This window comes from Schistocerca serialis, chromosome 2, assembly GCF_023864345.2.
Source record: "Schistocerca serialis cubense isolate TAMUIC-IGC-003099 chromosome 2, iqSchSeri2.2, whole genome shotgun sequence".
NCBI classification, from domain to species: domain Eukaryota; kingdom Metazoa; phylum Arthropoda; class Insecta; order Orthoptera; family Acrididae; genus Schistocerca; species Schistocerca serialis.
Genome location: NC_064639.1, coordinates 443,816,405 through 443,839,672, shown reverse-complemented (window position 1 = coordinate 443,839,672; position 23,268 = coordinate 443,816,405). Strand labels below are relative to the sequence as shown.

The 23,268-nt window shown below is 43.1% G+C and overlaps 1 protein-coding gene across 1 annotated transcript; it reads right to left on the bottom strand.

Moving 5' to 3' along the window:
• Positions 1-1,593: 1,593 nt before the first annotated feature.
• Positions 1,594-15,349, bottom strand: LOC126456051 (holotricin-3-like). The gene is made up of 2 exons (XM_050091806.1): positions 15,301-15,349; positions 1,594-2,046 (listed from the first exon to the last, which is right to left on the bottom strand). Exons 1-2 carry the CDS (start codon positions 15,319-15,321, stop codon positions 1,594-1,596), a joined length of 474 nt encoding a protein of 157 aa, XP_049947763.1. The 5' UTR covers positions 15,322-15,349.
• Positions 15,350-23,268: the final 7,919 nt, after the last annotated feature.

Genomic DNA, 23,268 nt, shown 5'->3' with positions numbered 1-23,268 from the left:
CAAGACTGGGTGGGCTTGTGGACCAGTCAGGGGCCAAGCGCAATCAATGAAACGGGAATTGATCGTCTCGTCTTCCTTTGACATAAATGTTTTAACGCGTGTGATGATTACTTTTGAATGGAACCATTCCATGGTCCCGTTGGGACGGGTATGCGGATTACGTTTGACTGCCCTTCATAAATGGAGAAAACCATGGTGGTACGTTACCCGAAAGACTATTCAGTATTGAGTCGATATATTCTGAGCAACAGTATTTGTGTCAACATAAACACAATATTACTCTACGGAATCTATCATCACTGCTACTCGAACAATGTTACATCTTACCTATAGCGAATAAACTCTACTACTATCTTGTTATGGAAGCAGTGTTGCATCGACTCCTAAATTCCTTTATTCGTTGCTCTTTCCATTACTTTCAGCGTAAGGAATGTAAAAACGATTTAAAGAGACAGAACTCTTAACATTTTATAAAATTATATTTCGCATGAAAATATTGCAAAGCAGGTGAATGTTCATTTGCCTACGTCTACCAGAAGCAGTAATATCTCTATATCACGTAGAGAGGGTGTGTAGATTCCTCCCTGACAGAGTTTGAACTTATTACGAATGGTTTACGTAGTAGGTAAAACATGGATTAATCACGTTACGTTGTCAATAACTACTGGCAATGTGGCAGTATTTAACGAGTGTTATAGACCAAACGTGTTGATTGATATTTAATTGTTCTACATGCATATGATTGCACGAGTTTCTGAGTTTACTGCGCACAGATGATTCAAAAATCAAAACATAACATTGCTCAGCAATTCAGAAATGGACCTTAATATTTTGTAAAAAATAAAAAAGCATTGTGTTCTAGCTTACGCCTGGATTATTTCCTCGTAGCGTATGCGGTTCTGATAACGCTGGATATTGCAACTAGTTGGAAGTATCCTCATCTAGTTCGAGAAAAGCAAGGTCCTGGCCGACTACTCATGATTTGTATTACGCACCCAACATAAGGGAAGGCAGACATGTTTCATATTAAGTAAGGACCGTTGCCCTTTAAATACGTTGGCAATATTTCACCAGAAAATTTCTCTCCTGCGACTTACAGTCAGCCCACTCAGGTGACATAATTAATGTTAAATCTTGTGAAATGTATAATCCTATTGTAACACAAATATAAAGGTTGATGGAGTCAGCCGACAAAAGTAAATCCTACACGGGAGTGGTAAGTAGTTGTATAGGTATTGCTAGCGAAGCGTTTTGAGCATTTAAAGTAAGGAAATACATGGCCCTTTTCTATTCTCTTTCTAAATTGACATTTAATAGATGTGGGCGTATACCAATGTAGTGCTTGACCGCCGTCCTCTAGTAAAGACTCGGCTGACCACAAAGGCAACGATCTTGCATTCCTCGTTGAGTCTTGAATTTAATGTTCGACATATCAAGGCTCTGCGTCCAGTAACACAGACATATCATTGGACACTAAACAAATATGATTTCCTTACCCAAATGAAAAACGTGTGAGATTAGAGCTGATTTTATTAAGGTGAATGAAATAAATAAATGACATCATCAGTTACCGAAAGCAAATTATCAGCTAGTCTATCGTCCGTATCCGCTTCCACCACCTCCCCCACCGCCTCCATGGCCGCCGCCGCCGCCACCGCCGCCGCCTCCGCCACCGCCGGCTCCCCCCGGGTAATGTCCGGTGCCGCCTGTTCCACCTCCCGGGTAAGAGCCCGGGTAGTGGCCACCCGTGCTGCCACCCGGGTAGTAACCGCCTCCTGGCCGGTTCCCTCCGCCCCCAGGATAGTAGCCGCCTCCAGGATAGCCACCTCCTGGGTAGCCCCCACCTTGGTGGTGACCACCAGGATAGCCGCCGCCTCCAGGTCGGTGCCCTCCGCCTCCAGGATAGTAGGGACCGCTGGAATAGAAGTCACCCCCAGCATAGCCACCGCCACCTGGATATGACCCGCCGTTGTGGTGGTGGTGGTGACGGTCACCGCCCCCACTGACTGCCGCACTCCACGCTGCGCTGCACAGCAGGCCCAGTACCTGCAACAAGACCGGGCGTTTCTGCAGATCACAAAGAGTCTTCACACTCTCTGGTCACAATTTAAGAAAATACACTCTAAATAAAAAAATATCAAAAATGTTCAAAAATGGTTCAAACGACTCTGAGCACTATGGGACTTAACATCAGTCCCCTAGAACTTAGAACTACTTAAACCTAACTAACCTAAGGACATGACACACATCCATGCCCAAGGCACGATTCGAGCTTGCGACCGTAGCAGTCGCGCGGTTCCAGACTGAAGCGCCTACAACCGCTCGGCCACACTGGCCGGCAATGTTCAAATGTGTGTGAAATCTTATGGGACTTAACTGCTAAGGTCATCAGTCCCTAAGTTTACACACTACTTAACCTAAATTATCCTAACGACAGACACACACCCATGCCCGACGGAGGACTCGAACCTCCACCAGAAAAAATTATCTGAATGGGACGTAAATCGGCAGCCGTGAAGTATGTGTACACACAAACAACGACCACAATTTCATAAAAATTGGACGATTTCTTCAAGAGAAAGAACTTCACAAATTGAGCAAGTCGATAACGCGTTGGTTCACTTCCCGCCCTTATGAAAACGGTTATTCGGCTTTGTAGCGATTTCTGGAGTTGTTGGATGTCCTCCTGAGGGATATCTTGATAAATTCTGCCCAACAGGCGTGCTAGATCGTCAAAATTCTGAGATCGTTGGAGGGCCGCGCCCATAACGCTGCCAAAGTTCTCAACTGGGAGAAATCCAGCCACCTCGCTACCAAGGTGGAGTTTGGCAAGCACGAAGACAACCTGTAGAAACGCTTGCTGTTTGCAGACGGGCATTATCCATCATCTTGCTGAAATGTAAGGCCAGGATGGGTTTTCACGAAGGGCAATAAAACGGGGCGTAGAATATCAACGACGAATCACTGTGCTATAAGGGTGGGGCGGACGACAACCGAAAGGGTATTGCTATGACAAGAAATGGCACTCTAGATTATCACTCCTGGTTGTCGGGCCTTATGGCAGGCGACAGTGTGGTTGCAGCCCCACCGCATTCAGTGCAGTCTTCACTGGTCATCGGGGCTCAGATCGAAGCAGAACTCATCACTGTAGACAGTTCTACTCCATTCAATGAGATCCCAGGCCGAAAACGTGTCTAGAGACACTCCAAACACCAGTCGGATACCAAGCTGACTGTAGCCCAGCTTATGGTCCGACATCCAGGAGTGATCAGGAGTGACAGTGTGAGGTGCCATTATGGGCAGGTTCGCCCAGTCAGCTCGGGATTTTGACATCTAACACTCAAACTGGACATAATTTGGCACGGTATCCCCAGGGAGACATCCAACAACCCTATCAATCAATGTCAAGCAGAATAACTGCTTTCAGAAGGGCCAGAGGTGGACCAGCGTGTTATCGACTTCCTCAATTTGTAAAGCTCTAGCTCTTCAGTAAATCATCCATTTTTCTCGAATGGACACTACAAATCGATCCATAAGTAAAGAGTACACAAAAATAAAAAATCTGGTTATCTGTCTACGGTTAGCATTAAAAACCCTCCAGCCACACTATTATGACCACATCGGAAGTGCGACGTCTAAAAAGCGAACCTCGTAAAGTATATTAGGTGGTCTTTCCGGGAGGGAAGGAGCGCCTGGTCCCCAGCACGAAACCGCCTGGCGGATTTGTGTCGAGGTCCGGTGAACCGGCCAGTCTGTGTATGGTTTTTAGGCGGTTTTCCATCTGCCTCGGCGAATGCGGTCTGGTTCCCCTTATTCCGCCTCAGTTACACTATGTCGGTGATTGTTGCGCAAACAAGGTCTCTACGTACGCGTACACCACCATTACTCTACCACGCAAACATAGGAGTTACACTCGTCTGGTGTGAGACGTTCCCTGGCGGGTCCACCGGGGGCCGAACTGAACAATAAACCTGGGTTCGGTGTGGGGCGGCGGAGGGGTGAAGTGGACTGCTGTAGTCCTCGTGGGGTTGTGGACCACTGCGGCTGCGACGGGAACGGAGCATCTCCGTCGTTTCTAGATCCCCGGTTAACATACAATACAATACAATACAATATTAGGTGGTCTATTCACTCAAAGTAGGCATAAAGAGTGTCTCATATCTCCTGCAGTAGAACTTTTTCTTCCTCTTCCTCGAGTAAAACAAACTATCTGCGACACAATGAATAATGCTGTATCAGCTGGACATTGGAGAATACCAGATCCACTTAAATTTAAAAATTTTAAGATTCACAAAATAGCCTCAGTGGAATAGAGTTCTCGAAACCTGTGGGTTATGTTTGTCGTTTTATGGTGTGATATGCCGGTTCGGTGATATACAAATAATCTTGCTGCCACTGACAAATACAGTAACGCTTCAACGTAAGAAAGAAATTTTTCACAAGTAATCACTGTGCCTAAGACATTGTTTATGCTGCAGTTGAAGCAAAAATTACCTTACACTTCTATTTATAATTTTAAAAAGATGTGATGTAATTAGCGTGCTTGGGCACATTTACAGTAAAGATCTCTGAATAAAAAAGTGCAACTAACCACATTATTTGAATGAATGCTTTATCTCACAGTAAGTAGTGTAAGGCTCTGGCCGTCGTCAGACGGTAGCGTGGATTTTTCGCACAAATTTGACATTTCTGTACTACAATACAACGGAGAACTTCAGGATTTTCCTGTATAGAAAAGGTTTTACATTATATACAAAGTCTTTACATTTTGTTTACTTAGGATAGGTTTTTCGTTACACATTACAGCATACGGGTCTGCATCGTTGATACGGAGCAGGCTAAACGTGAGCTCGACTAACGACAAGATGGCAGAAACATGTGTCTACAGCCGACGCCAAAGCAGGTAGTGACTTAATTCGTTATAAAAAAAGAACGAGATGTTGCAGTGATGGCATACTGCTACAGCTACTTACTCTACATCGTAAAAGATAGTGGTAATGTAAAATGAAAGTTTTTTTCCGCATTTCGAAGTTTTATATATAAAACTAACTGGGAAAAATTTGGCAGCGTACACATTCCCCCTATCGGTACGGCGTTGTGGAACATGCTTGAAATTTTGGACGTACATTCAGTTTCTTGATTCTGTTTTGTACCAAATGTAATTATATATTTTAATCCAACTACTGCAAAAGGGAATATGCAAAACGCCATCGCTGGCCTATTAGCTAAACGAAAAATTTCAAAAAAATTAAAATACGGCTTTCACACATAAAAAATTTCGTATTATATTGACCACATTTCTCTCACAATCACGGCCAAGAAAAAGTATCTATGAAACAATATACGAGCCACATACATCATCACATACATCGTAGCTGTAGACATATACCATTACTGCATCAAGTCGTTCTTTAGCACATTCTGGTTGCAGCTTTTTTCCGGCAGTGATGTTTACAAAAGCAGCCTTGGTTTCCTCAAGGCGTCATGGGTTAAACAATCAGATTTTCACTGTTGCAGTTAAAGGGAACAATATATTATACTTCCAATTTCGAATAAATAAATTATTTTTTGTAAAGTAAAAAAGATCTTTTTATTTACATTATAAATAATATTTTTTATTCAGAAATTATTACAAAAGTCTGCAAATGTCAATTATTAATTTGCTGCAGCGGTGGACTTAAGCCTGTCGTTCCTATTCGAGGTGAGCATCGACTCTGGCGACTATTGAAGACGCATTGGGAAGGCAACAGCAGAGCGTCGAAACAAACCATTGAATATCCAGAATGCTGTCTGCTGCACAAGTTCAGCACAACCTGCTTTGCATGGCTCTCGCAAGCAGACAAGTGGTGTCTGGACGCAAGTTAGCTGTGGTTCATGGATGGAAGAAACAGGACGCTGGTCAGCAACATCGAAACTGGACTGCTATTGTATGGGGACAAGTAGCATGCACCGCTGAGCCATGTTTATGGATAATAGGACAACACATAAGTGTCGGCTTGTCCGGAAACATCCACCAAGTAACACACAATTTTTAGTTTTATTGTGTAAGAAATGTTTTTGTGGATTTCCCTAGAACCATGAAATCATGTAGTAGGCAGTTTCCGTCTTGTCGTTCTCTAAGTCTACAGCTGTGGACCTTCATTTTTTTCCACAAACACGTGGATTTTTCCTCTAATAGGAAGAAGGTCCACAAGAGTGGATCTTCTGTTTCTTAGTTTTAACAATAGAACGCAGCATCTTGCAAAGAACGATTCTTGTGTTAGTTTAGAGTTGGTCGTACGCTAAAAATGGCTGCTTCTACAAACCAGAAAGATTTACAGACAATTATTATACCTAAATATCAGATTTTATCTAAAGTCAGTTTATTATTCTTGGTGGTTAGAATTAGTTCACATTTGCGAAAATGTAGTTTATTACTATGAAATTTAGATACTTTCCGAACGTCCTCGTAAATGGACCACAGATCATAATGCAGATACGAGAAAAAGAAGTTAGATGTTTCACAATCAATGATAGCGAAACTCTATAATGAAAAAATGATAGATGTTGATCTTCGTGCCAAATTTTTACCGTATTAGAGATGTTACATTCGCGCAGGAAAATTACCGGTACGGATTTTTAATGAATTTGTAGACCATGTGGTTGTCATTTGTGGGGTGATGTAGCATAGAAGGCGTTCAATCTACCAAATAACTAAGCAAAACAACTGTCTGTAATTGACTACAAAATACATGTTGTCAAAGTTATAATTAATTATAAATACGTCATGCCAATTGCTAGGAGAAAATGTCATTCTTCTACAGTGAATTTCTCTGGCAGTGACGATGTAGCTGACATCGAAAATCTGAATAAACGGCCAAGATGAGTTCCTTCGCAACCAATTGCAGAAGTTAGGATTGACGATGCTGGGCACATACCAAAATTTTTGGCGCAAAGAATGTTTCAAAATGAGGGAAAAAAATAGTTCTGTATTCAAGTCATGCTTGCGAATTGGCTTGTTGGAAAATATGAAAAGAAAAATTTCCTGTGTATTTTTTAAATCTAAGGAGTGAAGAGGTTAATTAACTTGAAGGCAAATTTATACTTCGATATAATGTTTGTTGAAAAATTGCTATTTTCAAGTGTGAGTAATCTTAAAGGAACATAACGCACCATATGATTGGGTAGTATTGACCGAAAACAGCTGCCAGGTCACGATTAAAATTGGAGAGTACTCCTCTGTTACCAAATGTCTTCAGATGTTTTTTCAGTTAATGATTTGTGGGACCCTCACACTTGCCGTGCCACCCGCGCATACTGGTCAGCTACTGACTGCATCATCACAAGCAACTTCTGTAGCTGCTGTGGGCCTGGCGGGCGGTGGTTGTACTGAATGCCTTCTGTTCCGGCACACCACTATAGTCTATTCCGCTAATTCTGGAGATGACTCTCTCCTTATACTAGGAGTTTTTCTGTTATTATCAACGAAAAACGTAATTTTTAATTCTCTACTGGCTAATTGACAACTATGACCTATGTAAACGGTACAGACTGTCATATGTTGTCCTATCAGCAGAAAAGCTCTACAAGTAAATCATAAATGTTCGTTTCTTGTGATATATCATCTCGAAAACGTACAGACAATAAATAAAAACAAATGAAAAGGACAGACTATGCAAAAAAAATCATTCTCCACGATTGGACAACTATCTTGGAAGTGACTCATTTCTGTCCACTCCACGACAGACATGAAAAAACTACTGCGGTGTAATGATTCGAAAAACTTTTAGGGTCATGCAGCCTTTAAGGAACCACTTTTTCCCGGAGAACTATTTCTACCAGCCACACTCACAGTGATGACTGCGAATTCTGAGCTCACTAGCGAAATTTGAGCAGAGATGTGTTGAAAGGTGGCTACACTGAGTCACAGCGCCAGAGATCGCGCCAAAGAGTTTTATTCCGCCGCCTCCACTGGCAGTGCTTGCTGAGAAGTCGTAATGGAGAGTGCTTGTTGAGATGTGGTAGTAGAGAGTGCTTGTGGAGAAGTCGTCGTGGAGAGTGCTTATTGAGAAGTGGGCAGTAGGAGTTCTGATGTAGCCGTGACTGGTTGTGAGCATGTTGTATGCAGTTGTTCTGATGGGCTAGACAGCTGATGCTGTTCGATTGCGGATGTTGTAATGATCAGAGTGTATGTTTCGTCTATATATATGAAGGTAAAGAATTTTTTTTTTATTTTTTCATTTCAAATGTCCTAACTAACAATGTCTCTTGTCACAGGTTCAGTCAACAAAGCATCTGGCTTGTGTTCATGTATTAGAGTGTAATTCTGGTTTGTATGTGCAATTATAGTATTACTGGTTTTTTTTAATTACTTCAGTGTAAATGGTGCCTTAAAGCATCTTGTCGTATTGAGGAAGAACCGTGCCAGATGTGTACGTTGAATCACACTTCCACACACGGAACAGTTACATTTGTGCTTTGTTGTTTCGTAGCTTTTATAGTTGCTGGGGACTTAATTAATTAATTGTGTTAACGGAAGTTTTGTTTCATTCTTTGTTGTTATTCTATGCAGTCAGATTGCGTACTAATACTGGTTAGGGCCAACCGGTTACGAGACTGCGTAACCGGACAGATAGCGACTGAAAATTAGAAGTATTTGCATTCTATTTAATTAAGCCCCCATGCAGTGTGTCTGTTGACAAGGATGAGACATGAGTCCACAGCTCACATTAAAACAGAAACCTTCTAGTACCTAAAGTTTTGTCCCGCGTGGGATCTGTGAATTCGAAGACACACACACACACGCACACACACACACACACACACACAACACATTTCACAGAGATAACAAAGGAGCAGATGTTCAAATAATTCTTATTTGTATTTACAACGTAGCATACATTATCAATAGCTTTTCGTAACTCTGAGCAGATTATGATCTTGATATTGTTGACAGAACAGTGGCAAGGTTGCCCGTGCTGATCGTTCTCAGAGAGCAGTTACAGGAGGTGAATTCTAACGATGCAGACTCAAATAGCTTTTCACAACATTGCAGCATTCGTGGCCACAAATAAAGCATTTGCTTGGATAAATTTTGCTTAAGATACTGCCTGTTTGGAGGCTACATAACAAAGTAAAACTGCAGAAAAAATCCAACCGACTGTTAGCGGTAACTGAATAAGTGGCCTTCCTCGTTCTAAGCTATCTTCTTACGGTATTAAGAAGACAACTGATGTAGAAAGTATTTCCGTTACTGACATTCTTTCCGCGACAATATTTCCCATGAGCACCTTCCACAAATGGTACAGTTTCCCTGCATAACATACGGCAAGTGTTTCGCGGGCTAGATGTTTGGTTCCCTCGTCCGCCTCCATAGCCTAAGGGTCGGCGCCACGGATGGCCAGACCCGAGGTATTCTCCGTTCGAGGACTAGTTGTTGTGCTGTCTTTATGTTCGTATCGTCGTAATTGACATTACTACTGAAATGGCTGAATAGAGACGACGTGAAGGCTAATAAATAAAAAAATAGATTTCTTATATGGGAAGCGAGCCTAATGCAGCGTAAACATTCTATGAAGTCCAGAGACGTTTTCTCTGATACTAGACTATTGCATGTATTGTGTGTAAAGTTGAAACGTGATGGTACGCATTTCTCCTCCCTACACGAGGCATCACAACAACGTTTCGCCAGGCAACGCCGGTCAGCTGCTGTTTGTGTATGAGAAATCGGTTGGAAACTTTCCTCATGTCAGCACGTGTAGGTATCGCCACCGGCGCCAACCTTGTGTGAATGATCTGAAAAGCTAATCATTTGCATATCACAGCATCGTCTTCCTGTCGGTTAAATTTCGCATCTGTAGCACGTCATCTTTGTGGTGTAGCAATTTTAATGGCCAGTAGTGTAAAAATCATCTTCTCTAACTTTAGTTCTCTAACAATTATTCGTCATCTAGTTCATCAGTCCTACACGCACTAAAATGTGAATGTCGTGTGACTATGGCCTCCCGTCGGGTACACCGTTCGCCTGGTGCAAGTCTTTCGATTTGACGCCACTTCGGCGACTTAAGTGTCGATGGGGATGAAACGATGATGATTAGGACAACACAACACCCAGTCTCTGAGCGGAGAAAATCTCCGACCGATCCGGGAATAGAACCCGGGCTCTTAGGATTGACATCCTGTCGCGATGACCACTTTCTTTTTTCTCATTTTTTTCGATATAGTTCGTTGCGTTTGGTCTGGGCGGACGTCACAAGACTTCCCGTTCAAGTTGATCGTTGATGCCTTCACTCAGGATTATTATTATTATTATTACAGAGAGCACGCAGCCCTCTGACCGAGCACGCTGACATACCGTGCCGGCTCACTCAGCTACCGGGAGCGGACCCTACACGTACTCACTCCATTTGATAGAGGTTGAGATCAGTTCTAAATATTTTCATTACATTTCAGTCAAGGTACAACGTAATGTAATAAAAATAATAATTTCAAGTGGCGTAACGGCCTCGTGCAGTGTTTTAATTGGACGCCTTTTCGGCGACTCGCGTGTCTCTGACAGACCACAGATATCCTATCGAGGAAAAGAGACCTACAGTCTAACGTGCGGTTCGATCCACGTGTCGCTCCTTGTGAGTACTTACAACGTTAAAAGATGAATGTTAGATTAAAGGCAGACTGAATATTCCGTTATGCGACCGAGATTCGACTACGTGACCTTTCGGTTTCCAGCTGTGTGCATTACCATTCTCGACCCCCCTCCTCCCCCTCCCGGCCAGACAATACATAGTCTAAGGTACAATGGGTATGGTAGACTTCCCTAAGACGAGCTGTGTCCAAAATTGAAATATTTCTCACAGCCTTCTTTGTCTACTCCATATGAAAAATAGTATGCTCCCCTTTTCAAAGATAAAATTGGCCGAAGTTTTTAGTTTTATTTGATTTTATTTGCCTGGAAAATTTTCTCTCTTCATCATCTAAGATCCTACTACTTTGTAACGTCTCAACCTAATCTTAGCAGTACGAAAGTTACGGAAAAACAATTTTATCCGCCTCTCGTTCTGTCCAAGCCCTCACCATACTTGTTGCAATTTTGGTCAGATCGGCCTCTTTTACCACATCCATCAAGTCTCCAACAGCGTTTACACCGTGTCTACGTAAGGCTGTACAGGGGGTATAGGAAATTTTTATAGTTAAATTAAAAAATCGTGTAATTAAAATTTCGCTGTCAGTACTTAAGTACCAGGTATTGTGTCCTACGTGCCACGCAGGAGCATAACGTTAGCAGGGGATGTTTGTTCCCATAAATGCGCTGTCTCAGCGCAACGTGTCTGAATGGCCAATCGGCAGCGTGATCGACGGGTGACAGAGGGACGCTCTCTCTGGCTGTGGCTCTCAGCGAGGCATAGCGTTTTTTCTCTCCTCCACTCCTGATGTTTCTCGGAATTTGTTTCACTACCAAACGACACCTGCCATGACCATCCTAACTGGCTGGTGATCTGTTCCATACTCCCAAGGTGCGCCTAATTTTACACCGTCTTATTGGATATACAGTATAATGGCTTTTAAACTACCTGTTTCATTTAAAGAATTCCCTGTGGATGCCAACATACCTGATATCCCTTAAGTCTATTCCCCCTGAACTGTACACTGATCTCCTCATAGGAAAGTTTTTCATGAAGAAACAGAGTTTGTCACTGGTAGAAAATTTCGCATGGAGCTTTCTGATCACGGCTGTCCGACCATAATTTACTAATGATGAAGAGTAAATTGAAGTTTAAGAGAATCGTCCAGAAGAACCAGTGTGGAATGAAGGTGGGTATTGAAGTACTAAGAAATAGTGAGACGCGTTTGAAGTTCGCTAAAGATGTGGATACTGCGATAAGGAGTAGGCCTATCACAGCACGTAGCTCAGTTGAAGAAGAGTGGACATCTCTAAACAGAGAAATCACATGTTGCAACACATATTGCAGGCAGCGTATATGTACAAGAAAAGTAAATAGGCAGAAAAGTAGGGTACGGGAGAAATACTTTAACTGATCTACGGAAGAAGGAAGCACCAGAATGTTCAAGGAAATATAAGTCACTTTGGAATTAAGTCAGTAGGTAGCGCAAAGAAGCCAAGGTGAAACGGAAAAGTGCGAAGAAACCGAAAAAAGCAACCGTCTGCAGGACTGGTTCAGCGTACAGATAAGTCAAAATAAGGTGAAATGAAAACCAACGGTGTCAACATTAAGAGCGCTGTGGGAATTCCACTGTTAAACGCAGATGAGAGAGCGGTAGGTGGAAACAGTGCAGTGAAGGTCTCTGTGACAGGGAGAACATGTGTGATGGCATGATAGAAGAAACTGGAGTCAATATGGAAGACATAGGGGAACTAGTATTAGGATTTTATTCAGAATTTAAAAGACCTCTGCAAGACTTGAGATTAATACAGAAGGGATAGATAACATCCTATTGGAATTTCTAAAATCGTTGGGGGAAGTAGTAACAAAATGACTATTCAAATTGGTGCGTAAAGTCTGTGAAACTAGCGACGTACCATCAGACTTTCGGAAAAATATCATCCACACAATTGCGAAGATGGCAAGAGCAGATAAATGCGATTACTGTCTTACAGTCATGTTAACAACGGATGGAGACAAGTTACTGACAAGAATAACTTACAGAAGAATGGAAAAGAAAATTGAGGAACAGTTGACTGTCAGTTTTTCTTTAGGAAAGGTAAAGCCACCAGATAAGCACTTCTGAAGTTGAACTTGATAATTGTAACAAGACTGATGCAAAATTAAGACACGCTGAAGGGATTTGTTGACCTACAAAAAGCGTTCGACAACGTAAAATGGTACAAGATGTTTGAAATATTGAGAAAACTGGGAGTAAGTAGTAGGGAACCACGGGTAATGTACAATATGTGCAAGAACGAAGAGGGGACAGTAAGACTGGAAGAATAAGAAAGAACTGCCCAGAATAAAAAGGATGTAAGACAAGGATGTAATCTTTCAGCCCTACTAATCAGTATATACAGAGAAGAGACAATGACGGAACTATAGAAAGGTTCAAGAGTCGGGTTGTCGCGCGGGATTAGCCGAGCGGTCTTAGGCGCTGCAGTCATTAACTGTGCGGCTGGTTCCGCCGGAGGTTCGAGTCCTCCCTCGGGCATGGATGTGTTTGTTTGTACTTATGATAATTTAGGTTAAGTAGTGTGTAAGCTTAGGGACTGATGACCTTAGCAGTTAAGTCCCATAAGATTTCCCAAACATTTGAACATCAAGAGTCGGTTTAAAATTCGGGTTGAAAGGGGATCAATGAAAAGATTCGGTGATGACATTGCTATCCTCAGTGAAAGTGAAGCAGAATTAAGAATCTGTTGAACGGAATGAACAATCTAATGAGTATAGAACATGAACTGAGAGTAAACCGAAGAAAAAGACGAAAGTAGTGAAAGCAGCAGGAACGAAAATAGTGAGAAGCTTAACATCAGCCGGTCGGAGTGGCCGAGCGGATCTAGGCACTACAATCTGGAACCGCACGACCGCTACGGTCGCAGGCTCGAATCGTGCCTCGTGCATGGATGTGTGTGATGTCCTTAGGTTAGTTAGGTTTAAGTAGTTCTGAGTTCTAGGGGACTGATGACCTCAGAAGTTAAGTCCCATAGTGCTCAGAGCCATTTGAACCATTTGTACCTTAACATCAAAATTGGTGATCACAAAGCAAAAATGATATAAAAAGCAGACTGGCATAGGCAAAGAGGGCGTTCCTGACAAGAAGAATACTATTATTATCAAACAGAGCCTTAATTTGAGGAAGAAATTTCTGAGAATATACTTTTAGAGCACAGCATAGTATGATAATGTATCATTGACTGTGGAAAATCCGGAACAGAAGAGAATCGAAATGTTTGAGATTTTGTGCTACAGAATAATGTTGAAAATTAGGTGGTCAGTTAAGGTAAGAAAACAGGACGTTCTTCGCAGAATCGGAAAAGAAAGGAACATATGGAAAAGATTGACAAGAAGAAGATGCAGGATGACAAAGTATGTGTTAAGACAGGAGGGAATTACTTCCAAGGTACTAGAGAGAGTGTTGGGAGTAAAATCTGTAAAGGAAGACAGAGATTAGAATAGATATAACAAATAACTGACAAGAAATGCTGAAGCTAACGAAGCTCTCTCCTCAATAGTTTTACGGGGCACGGACGTGGGAAGGAATCTGAGTTGTTGTTGTTGTTGTGGTCTTCAGGCCTGAGACTGGTCTGATGCAGCTCTCCATGCTACTTTATCCTGTACAAGCTTCTTCATCTCCCAGTACCTACTGCAGCCTACATCCTTCTGAATCTGCTTAGTGTGTACATCTCTTGATCTTCCTCTACGATTTTTACCTTCCACGCTGCCCTCCAGTACTAAATTGGTGATCCCTTGATGCCTCAGAACATGTCCTACCAACCGATCCTTTCTTCTGGTCAAGTTGTGCCACAAACTCCTCTTCTCCCCAATTCTCTTCAATACCTCCTCATTAGTTACGTGATCTACCCATCTAATCTTCAGCATTCTTCTGTGGCACCACATTTCGAAAGCTTCTATTCTCTTCTTGTCTAAACTATTTATCGTCCATGTTTCACTTCCATACATGGCTACACTCCATACAAATACCTTCAGAAACGACTTCCTGACACTTAAATCTATACTCGATGTTAACAAATTTCTCTTCTTCAGAAACACTTTCCTTGCCATTGCAGTCTACATTTTATATCCTCTCTACTTCGACCATCATCAGTTATTTTGCTCCTCAAATAGCAAAACTCCTTTACTACTTTAAATGTCTCATTTCCTAATCTAATTCCCTCAGCATCACCCGACTTAATTCGACTACCCTTGTTTTGCTTTTGTTGGTGTTCATCTTATGCCCTCCTTTCAAGACACTGTTCATTCCGTTCAACTGGTCTTCCAAGTCCCTTGCTGTCTCTGAATCTGTCTTATTGAAAAAATTTTCACAGTATTGACCAGGCAGAGAAACTTAAACGATGACGACCGGGCAGTACTGTGGATCTCTCTTCTCGCTAATTCAACTTCGGTCTCTTGCCCAATACGCTGCTTAACTTTGTTGAATCTAATACATTGGAACCGAAAACATTGCAACCGCAACACTACAGTGACACACCGACGTCTGTTAAAAAGCTGGGTGCATGTATTGCAACAGAAAAAGTAATCGACGTGATGAATACCCACGCTGACGGAGCGGAGTGCTACGACACAACCACCGTAGAGTTGCTGGAGGATGCTACCGGGAGTCTTGCAGAGCGAGAGGAGGCAGCGAGCGACTCACCACTAGCACGCCGGCCTGCATCTCGAAGCTATTCCGTGTCGCTGTGGGAATGCTACGCTGACTGAGCGAGCGCTGCCTGGAGCGGCTCTTATACCAGCAGGACTGCCCACGTGTCTCGTCTTCCCCCTGACCTCGATCACCGGGACCTCCCACCGGCTGTCGGAAACACAGCCAGCCCACTCCTCGTGCTAGGTAACGGCCTAGCGGCGGCGGGAGTACGTTAATCAAATCGTGCGCAAAATAAAGTAGCTGCGTCAACGAAACAGATTTTAAGGTAACGTTCAGCCTGTACATCGAAGAAGGAATACGACGGAAGTGAAAATTGTGTCATAACCCTAAATATCTCCATGGGAATATCTTCCTCCTGACCTCGATCACCGGGACCTCCCACCGGCTGTCGGAAACACAGCCAGCCCACTCCTCGCGCTAGGTAACGGTCTAGCGGCGGCGGGAGTACGTTAATCAAATCGTGCGCAAAATAAAGTGGCTGCGTCAACGAAACAGATTTTAAGGTAACGTTCAGCCTGTACATCGAAGAAGGAATACGACGGAAGTGAAAATTGTGTCATAACCCTAAATATCTCCATGGGAATATCTTCCCCCTGACCTCGATCACCGGGACCTCCCACCGGCTGTCGGAAACACAGCCAGCCCACTCCTCGTGCTAGGTAACGGCCTAGCGGCGGCGGGAGTACGTTAATCAAATCGTGCGCAAAATAAAGTAGCTGCGTCAACGAAACAGATTTTAAGGTAACGTTCAGCCTGTACATCGAAGAAGGAATACGACGGAAGTGAAAATTGTGTCATAACCCTAAATATCTCCATGGGAATATCTTCCTCCTGACCTCGATCACCGGGACCTCCCACCGGCTGTCGGAAACACAGCCAGCCCACTCCTCGCGCTAGGTAACGGTCTAGCGGCGGCGGGAGTACGTTAATCAAATCGTGCGCAAAATAAAGTGGCTGCGTCAACGAAACAGATTTTAAGGTAACGTTCAGCCTGTACATCGAAGAAGGAATACGACGGAAGTGAAAATTGTGTCATAACCCTAAATATCTCCATGGGAATATCTTCCTCCTGACCTCGATCACCGGGACCTCCCACCGGCTGTCGGAAACACAGCCAGCCCACTCCTCGCGCTAGGTAACGGTCTAGCGGCGGCGGGAGTACGTTAATCAAATCGTGCGCAATATAAAGTGGCTGCGTCAACGAAACAGATTTTAAGGTAACGTTCAGCCTGTACATCGAAGAAGGAATACGACGGAAGTGAAAATTGTGTCATAACCCTAAATATCTCCATGGGAATATCTTCCCCCTGACCTCGATCACCGGGACCTCCCACCGGCTGTCGGAAACACAGCCAGCCCACTCCTCGTGCTAGGTAACGGCCTAGCGGCGGCGGGAGTACGTTAATCAAATCGTGCGCAAAATAAAGTAGCTGCGACAACGAAACAGATTTTAAGGTAACGTTCAGCCTGTACATCGAAGAAGGAATACGACGGAAGTGAAAATTGTGTCATAACCCTAAATATCTCCATGGGAATATCTTCCTCCTGACCTCGATCACCGGGACCTCCCACCGGCTGTCGGAAACACAGCCAGCCCACTCCTCGTGCTAGGTAACGGCCTAGCGGCGGCGGGAGTACGTTAATCAAATCGTGCGCAAAATAAAGTGGCTGCGTCAACGAAACAGATTTTAAGGTAACGTTCAGCCTGTACATCGAAGAAGGAATACGACGGAAGTGAAAATTGTGTCATAACCCTAAATATCTCCATGGGAATATCTTCCTCCTGACCTCGATCACCGGGACCTCCCACCGGCTGTCGGAAACACAGCCAGCCCACTCCTCGCGCTAGGTAACGGTCTAGCGGCGGCAGGAGTACGTTAATCAAATCGTGCGCAAAATAAAGTGGCTGCGTCAACGAAACAGATTTTAAGGTAACGTTCAGCCTGTACATCGAAGAAGGAATACGACGGAAGTGAAAATTGTGTCATAACCCTAAATATCTCCATGGGAATATCTTCCCCCTGACCTCGATCACCGGGACCTCCCACCGGCTGTCGGAAACACAGCCAGCCCACTCCTCGTGCTAGGTAACGGCCTAGCGGCGGCGGGAGTACGTTAATCAAATCGTGCGCAATATAAAGTGGCTGCGTCAACGAAACAGATTTTAAGGTAACGTTCAGCCTGTACATCGAAGAAGGAATACGACGGAAGTGAAAATTGTGTCATAACCCTAAATATCTCCATGGGAATGTCGGAAAGATTTTTTCCTAAAGTTGACTAACTAAGCAATTGTAACTAACGAACTGTATGCCATAGTAAAATAGGTGTTAAGTAAGACTCCACCGGGGCAGTGAACTAGAGGTAGTCATAAGGCTAACCCCGCACCTCAGTTCCGCAGCACGCCGCTATAGGGACCGTGATAAAATGGTACGCCCCACTGACGAGGTATCATACGCTCATTAGTTTTCTGAGTTTGAAGAGTAACAGAGCTGTAGCAGTCCATACTGATTTGACGGAACTGCACGGCAGCAATGCAGTCATTTATCAGTTGTTAGGCGGCTTAAGCGCCACCAGTGTCTTCAGACAACTCTGAATAACGAAGAACGGAATATCAGACCATACCTTTGTGAAGAACCGAGGAAGTGAAGGTCTTAATACTTGAATACCATTGTATCACAATGGAGGCGAAAGTGGAAAAAGAGAAAATTAATCACGGGACAGTTTTCGACATCATGCACGTCACTTTGAACACGACGAAGGGAGCCAGCTGCTAGGCTCCGAGACTGCTTACATCTGTTGAGAAAGCCCTCCGAACTTAGACAACAGCGGAAATGGTGCAGCTGTGCCAAGCCAATCCAGATGACTTTAATAGCCTAATTACCACGGACAAGCGCTGCGTATATCAATTTTTCCCTGAGAAAAACGGACAAAGCGAGCAGTGGGGCCGGCCGCTGTGGCCGTGCGGTTCTAAGGGCTTCAGTTTGGAACCGCGTGACCGCTACGGTCGCAGGTTCGAATCCTGCCTCGGGCATGGATGTGTGTGATGCCCTTAGGTTAGTTAGGTTTAAGTAGTTCTAAGTTCTAGGGGACTGATGACCTCAGTAGTTAAGTCCCATAGTGCTCAGAGCCATTCGAACAATTTCGAGCAGTGGCAACACTGGCCAACTATCATCGGACAAGGCGATGTTGAGCGTTTTCTGGAGCTCGCGTGGAACAAAGCGTCAGAGGATCATCTTACCGAAATCTCCCGACGAAGTCTGTCGAGACGAAGCGTAAAAGGAAGCTGTCCAAGGGTGTGGATTTGCTCTACGATAGCGCCCCGACCCATTCTGCACAGGACAGTCACACATGCTGCTTCTTTGGGCTATCAAATGTTACCCAATTCACTTTACTCTCCTGACATAGCACCTCGTGACTTCTTCCTCTTTCCTGTGGCGAAGAAACCATTGCGCTCTACAAAAACTACAGTTCGGTAATTTTCGGGCAGTACATAAATCATGTTGTAAATGGTATGATTACTAGTAGTATTCGTTACTTTGTCAGAGATAGAAACATAATTGAATGTACGAGAAAGAAACAGGGAGCCGACGACTTCTCTTTGTTGTTTGTTTGTTTTGCACATAATTATAACCGCACATCGTTCAGTGTTGGCCTACTGAGTGTTTTATGTCCTTACAAAATATAAATTGCATTTTGTAAGTAATAAAAATAGGCTCATCGCGTAACTTCTCCACTTTTATGTAACCAAAGCGAGTATTTTGTATGTAAGTACAGTTTACATTCACAAACATATAAAAATCTATGCAATTATTGTTGTTATTTTGAACTCAATAGAACGTTCTTCATCATGGTCAAAGGCAACAGTTTTCTATTATTATTGACTTCAAAGTTTTTTGTTATTATTGATAAGAGTAAAAGTTCCAATGAATAAGGGAAATATGTTTTATATAAGCTCGGCGAAGTACGGAAGCAATATTTGATATGTTTTCGTTTTGCACTTTTCTAAATTTTACCTTTTTTCAGGAAGTTTTGAGCATTATGTGGTAAATCTGGACAGTATTTTTATATTTTTAACACGACATGCCTCTGTTTAAAGTTACAAATGAACGATTTTCGAAGAAAACAGAATTAAAAATGGACCATTTTAAATTTACTATAAATACTGTTTATTTTACGTAATAGACATGAGGATAATTTTGTAGAACAAAAGTGTTCCAGTCTTTTGCGTACACTCACTCAGTTTCTAGAAGGTTCATTTCTTCTGATTTCTAGGGGCATCTAGTAAGTAAGCCACTGATCGCGTACTCAGTCAAAGCTGTGGAAATGAGTTAACGTCCGAATGCAGCACACTTAAGGTACAGATAATGCGATTACAGTCTCAACAGACCAATGCCACAGTAGTCTACGCTTACTTGTGGTAGTCTATGGCAGCCCGCGATAGTTTTACAGCTCTAGGCAGGCATTTTACGATCGACTATGAGCTGATTTACTGGATAACTCGTTTCCTGAACAGCCAAAATACAGATTCCAAAACCTAGGTCTCCACCAAGCCATCCGTCGTTAGGAAAAATTTGTCACACTGACAAGTGAAAATGTAGAGGACTAATACCACCACCATGTTATGTTTTTTCAGGATGATTATTAAAAATTCACGACTTACTGTTTATGGTGACGGTCAAATTGCAAAGATATACAAAAAAAACCTCCTCTTTCTTTCCCCTGCTGACTAGCCTTTGTTAGGCGTTAACAGATTAAATCGTCTGTGCAAATATTGATTTATTAACTATATTGAGTAATAATTGCTAGCTGCTCTAGAGTTTAAAAGACAAATAGCTCTTAAGGCGTGTCGGCTGAGTACTTAATAGGACGTTTTCATTGAGTCCTTGCATCCTTCTTATACTCGTATTTATGTAACGTAGTGATGAAATTTCTTTAGGTTGTGATCCATAAAACGTCTTATAATTTCTATTTCAATTCTTGAGTAGCCCAGAGTCAGCACTTGCGTGTGTAGATTGAAAATTATAAGGGATGTTTGTCACGTATGTTTAGGTATGACCTAGAGCCACTTTTCACGCAAACACCCTACTTTTCTTAGATATGCTTATTTAACTGTGCTCAACTAACCCCATATACACCCAGTTTGTTGATGGTCACACTGAAATTTTGCAGTATGGAATGGTGCCTGATCGTGTTACCGAATTTCTGAATTTAATTTCGTTGAAATTCCTTAAAATATTGTTCACTTTCCGTCTTTCCTAGTTTTCTACATTGTAATAAATAATATTAGAGACATAAGAGCCACTAACAAACCGTCCAGAATCATTCTGCAGTTTATTAGTCATCTACAGTAACGCACTTGTAGCGCCAAGGAAGCCCTTGAAAAGGGCGGTGACGTTTGTTCGCGCTCTGACGTACTCTGTCAGCATGTATAGCCGCTTTCGTTCCTGAACCGAATGAAATGGTGCGGTGGTAAGATGCTGGATTCGTATTACGGTGGACTGCAACTCGGATCTTCAACCAATCATCCAGATTTGGGTTTTCATAGTTTTCGCTAAATCTGTTACTGCAGATTCCTGGATGTTTCGATTGTAAGAGCACATCCGATTTCCTTTCATCCTTCCCCAATCGACGAAGGGGTAAATCTCATTCTTCCTTTCTTTCTGCCTCTTTCGGCCTGTTGACCGAGCCAACTCGTCGCAGCATGGACTGTCGACTACACACAGAATGCGATTAGGAGCTCTATTGATTCGTAGGTATTAAAATCCATGGAGAAGAAATAAAAACTTTGAGGTTCGCCGATGACATTGTAATTCTGTCAGAGACAGCAAAGGACTTGGAAGAGCAGTTGAACGGAATGGACAGTGTCTTGAAAGGAGGATATAAGATGAAAATCAACAAAAGCAAAACGAGGATAATGGAATGTAGTCAAATTAAATTGGGTGATGCTGAGGGGATTAGATTAGGAAATGAGACACTTAAAGTAGTAAAGGAGTTTTGCTATTTAGGGAGTAAAATAACTGATGATGGTCGAAGTAGAGAGGATATGAAATGTAGACTAGCAATGGCAAGGAAATCGTTTCTGAAGAAGAGAAATTTGTTAACATCAAGTATAGATTTAAGTGTCAGAAAGTCGTTTCTGAAAGTATTTGTATGGAGTGTAGCCATGTATGGAAGTGAAACATGGACGATAACCAGTTTGGACAAGAAGAGTATAGAAGCTTTCGAAATGTGGTGCTACAGAAGAATGCTGAAGATAAGGTAGGTAGATCACGTAACTAATGAGGAGGTATTGAATAGGATTGGGGAGAAGAGAAGTTTGTGGCACAACTTGACTAGAAGAAGGGATCGGTTGGTAGGACATGTTTTGAGGCATCAAGGGATCACAAATTTAGCATTGGAGGGCAGCGTGGAGGGTAAAAATCGTAGAGGGAGACCAAGAGATCAATACACTAAGCAGATTCAGAAGGATGTAGATTGCAGTAGGTACTGGGAGATGAAGAAGCTTGCACAGGATAGAGTAGCATGGAGAGCTGCATCAAACCAGTCTCAGGACTGAAGACCACAACAACAACAACATTGATTCATAATTGCCCAACCGGCACTCAAAATGTACGAGAAGAGGCCCCGTCTGGGCCCAGGGCGCTTACAAACCGCACGGTAACTCCAAACATGAGCTCAGTAGGATTGATTAGGTCTGGCGGGGCGAAGGGTAGAGCGAGGTGCGATAGAAGAGGATATAAGCACTGTCATCAGCGAAGAGAATTTCTCAAGGAAATCTGACAAAAGTCTAGACCGATGGGGCTGTACATTCTTTTTCTGCACTTTCTGGTCACTTTCTGAGAAGGAATGTACGTGAACGAGACACAGGCTTCCCTGTTATTGGTAGATGAGAGACGATGGTAAACACAACAGGGATCCCAGTTCATCTCAAGTAAACCTATACATAATTGCAGTACCTTTGCCGTCTGTTTGAATGCCCTGTAAGCGAGCAAAATACGTCTCCACGTATTGTTTACGATGTACTCGTACCACACCGTTAGCCTGTACCACCGTATACCAAGCTCATCAGTCCACGTCATCGTTTTCAATTTTTGGAGAGTCCGTTTCCTATGTTCCTGGGCCGGTGCTAACCTCTGTACCTCCTGATGTTGAGTGAGTAGAAGTATGCTGCGGACCATTGGTGTCCACACCACATAGTGAAGAGGTGATTCTCAGCTCTCAAGCTGTTGTTGTGCAGAAATGAACTGGCGGGGCATTTCCTGCGACATGTCTTTCTGCTGTCGTACTCCGCGATTTTGTGTGGCGATCTGTCATCATCAGTTGACTCCAGCGGCAGACGTTTCCTCCGGATAGAAGGTTCCTACGTATTTAGGACCGTAACACGTGTATATCCCAGTGCCTGCACCACCTTGGTGATGGATTCCCATATGTGTTGGGAACACAAGAGTTAGCTATGGTCAGATAACCCCAAATCTCTAAGCTTGCCCTACCTACGCTCAATCCTGACGGCAAGTATAAGACGTGTGACATGCCAGTTACGTGATGCGATGAAATGTTCATCTTCCATTGGCAATTGTCTCACGAGTATATAATTATTTATCAAATGTCTGCAGGAGAAAATAACAGACAACTATTTACAGCAACTATACTAATTTCCCTTAAATGCACATAATCTCAGGTTCATAGTGGCTTCATAGCTCTAAATCCAGGTCTGAAATCTAATCAAAAGCTTCTGCAGCCAAGCTGTGAAGGTCTTATTTTGTCCCTTGGAATGCTCTGAGGGAACATTCAAACCTTTTATGATATATACTTTGGTGCTTTTCGGCCCAGTCACATTGAGGAAAGGACTTCCATCCCAATTGGTGCAGCAATGCCCCACATCTGCTCCGGTCACTTCTCATCCGTTTCAACATTTACGAGAGTCGCCAGGGTAGATGACAACCAGCAGATCGCTCCCAG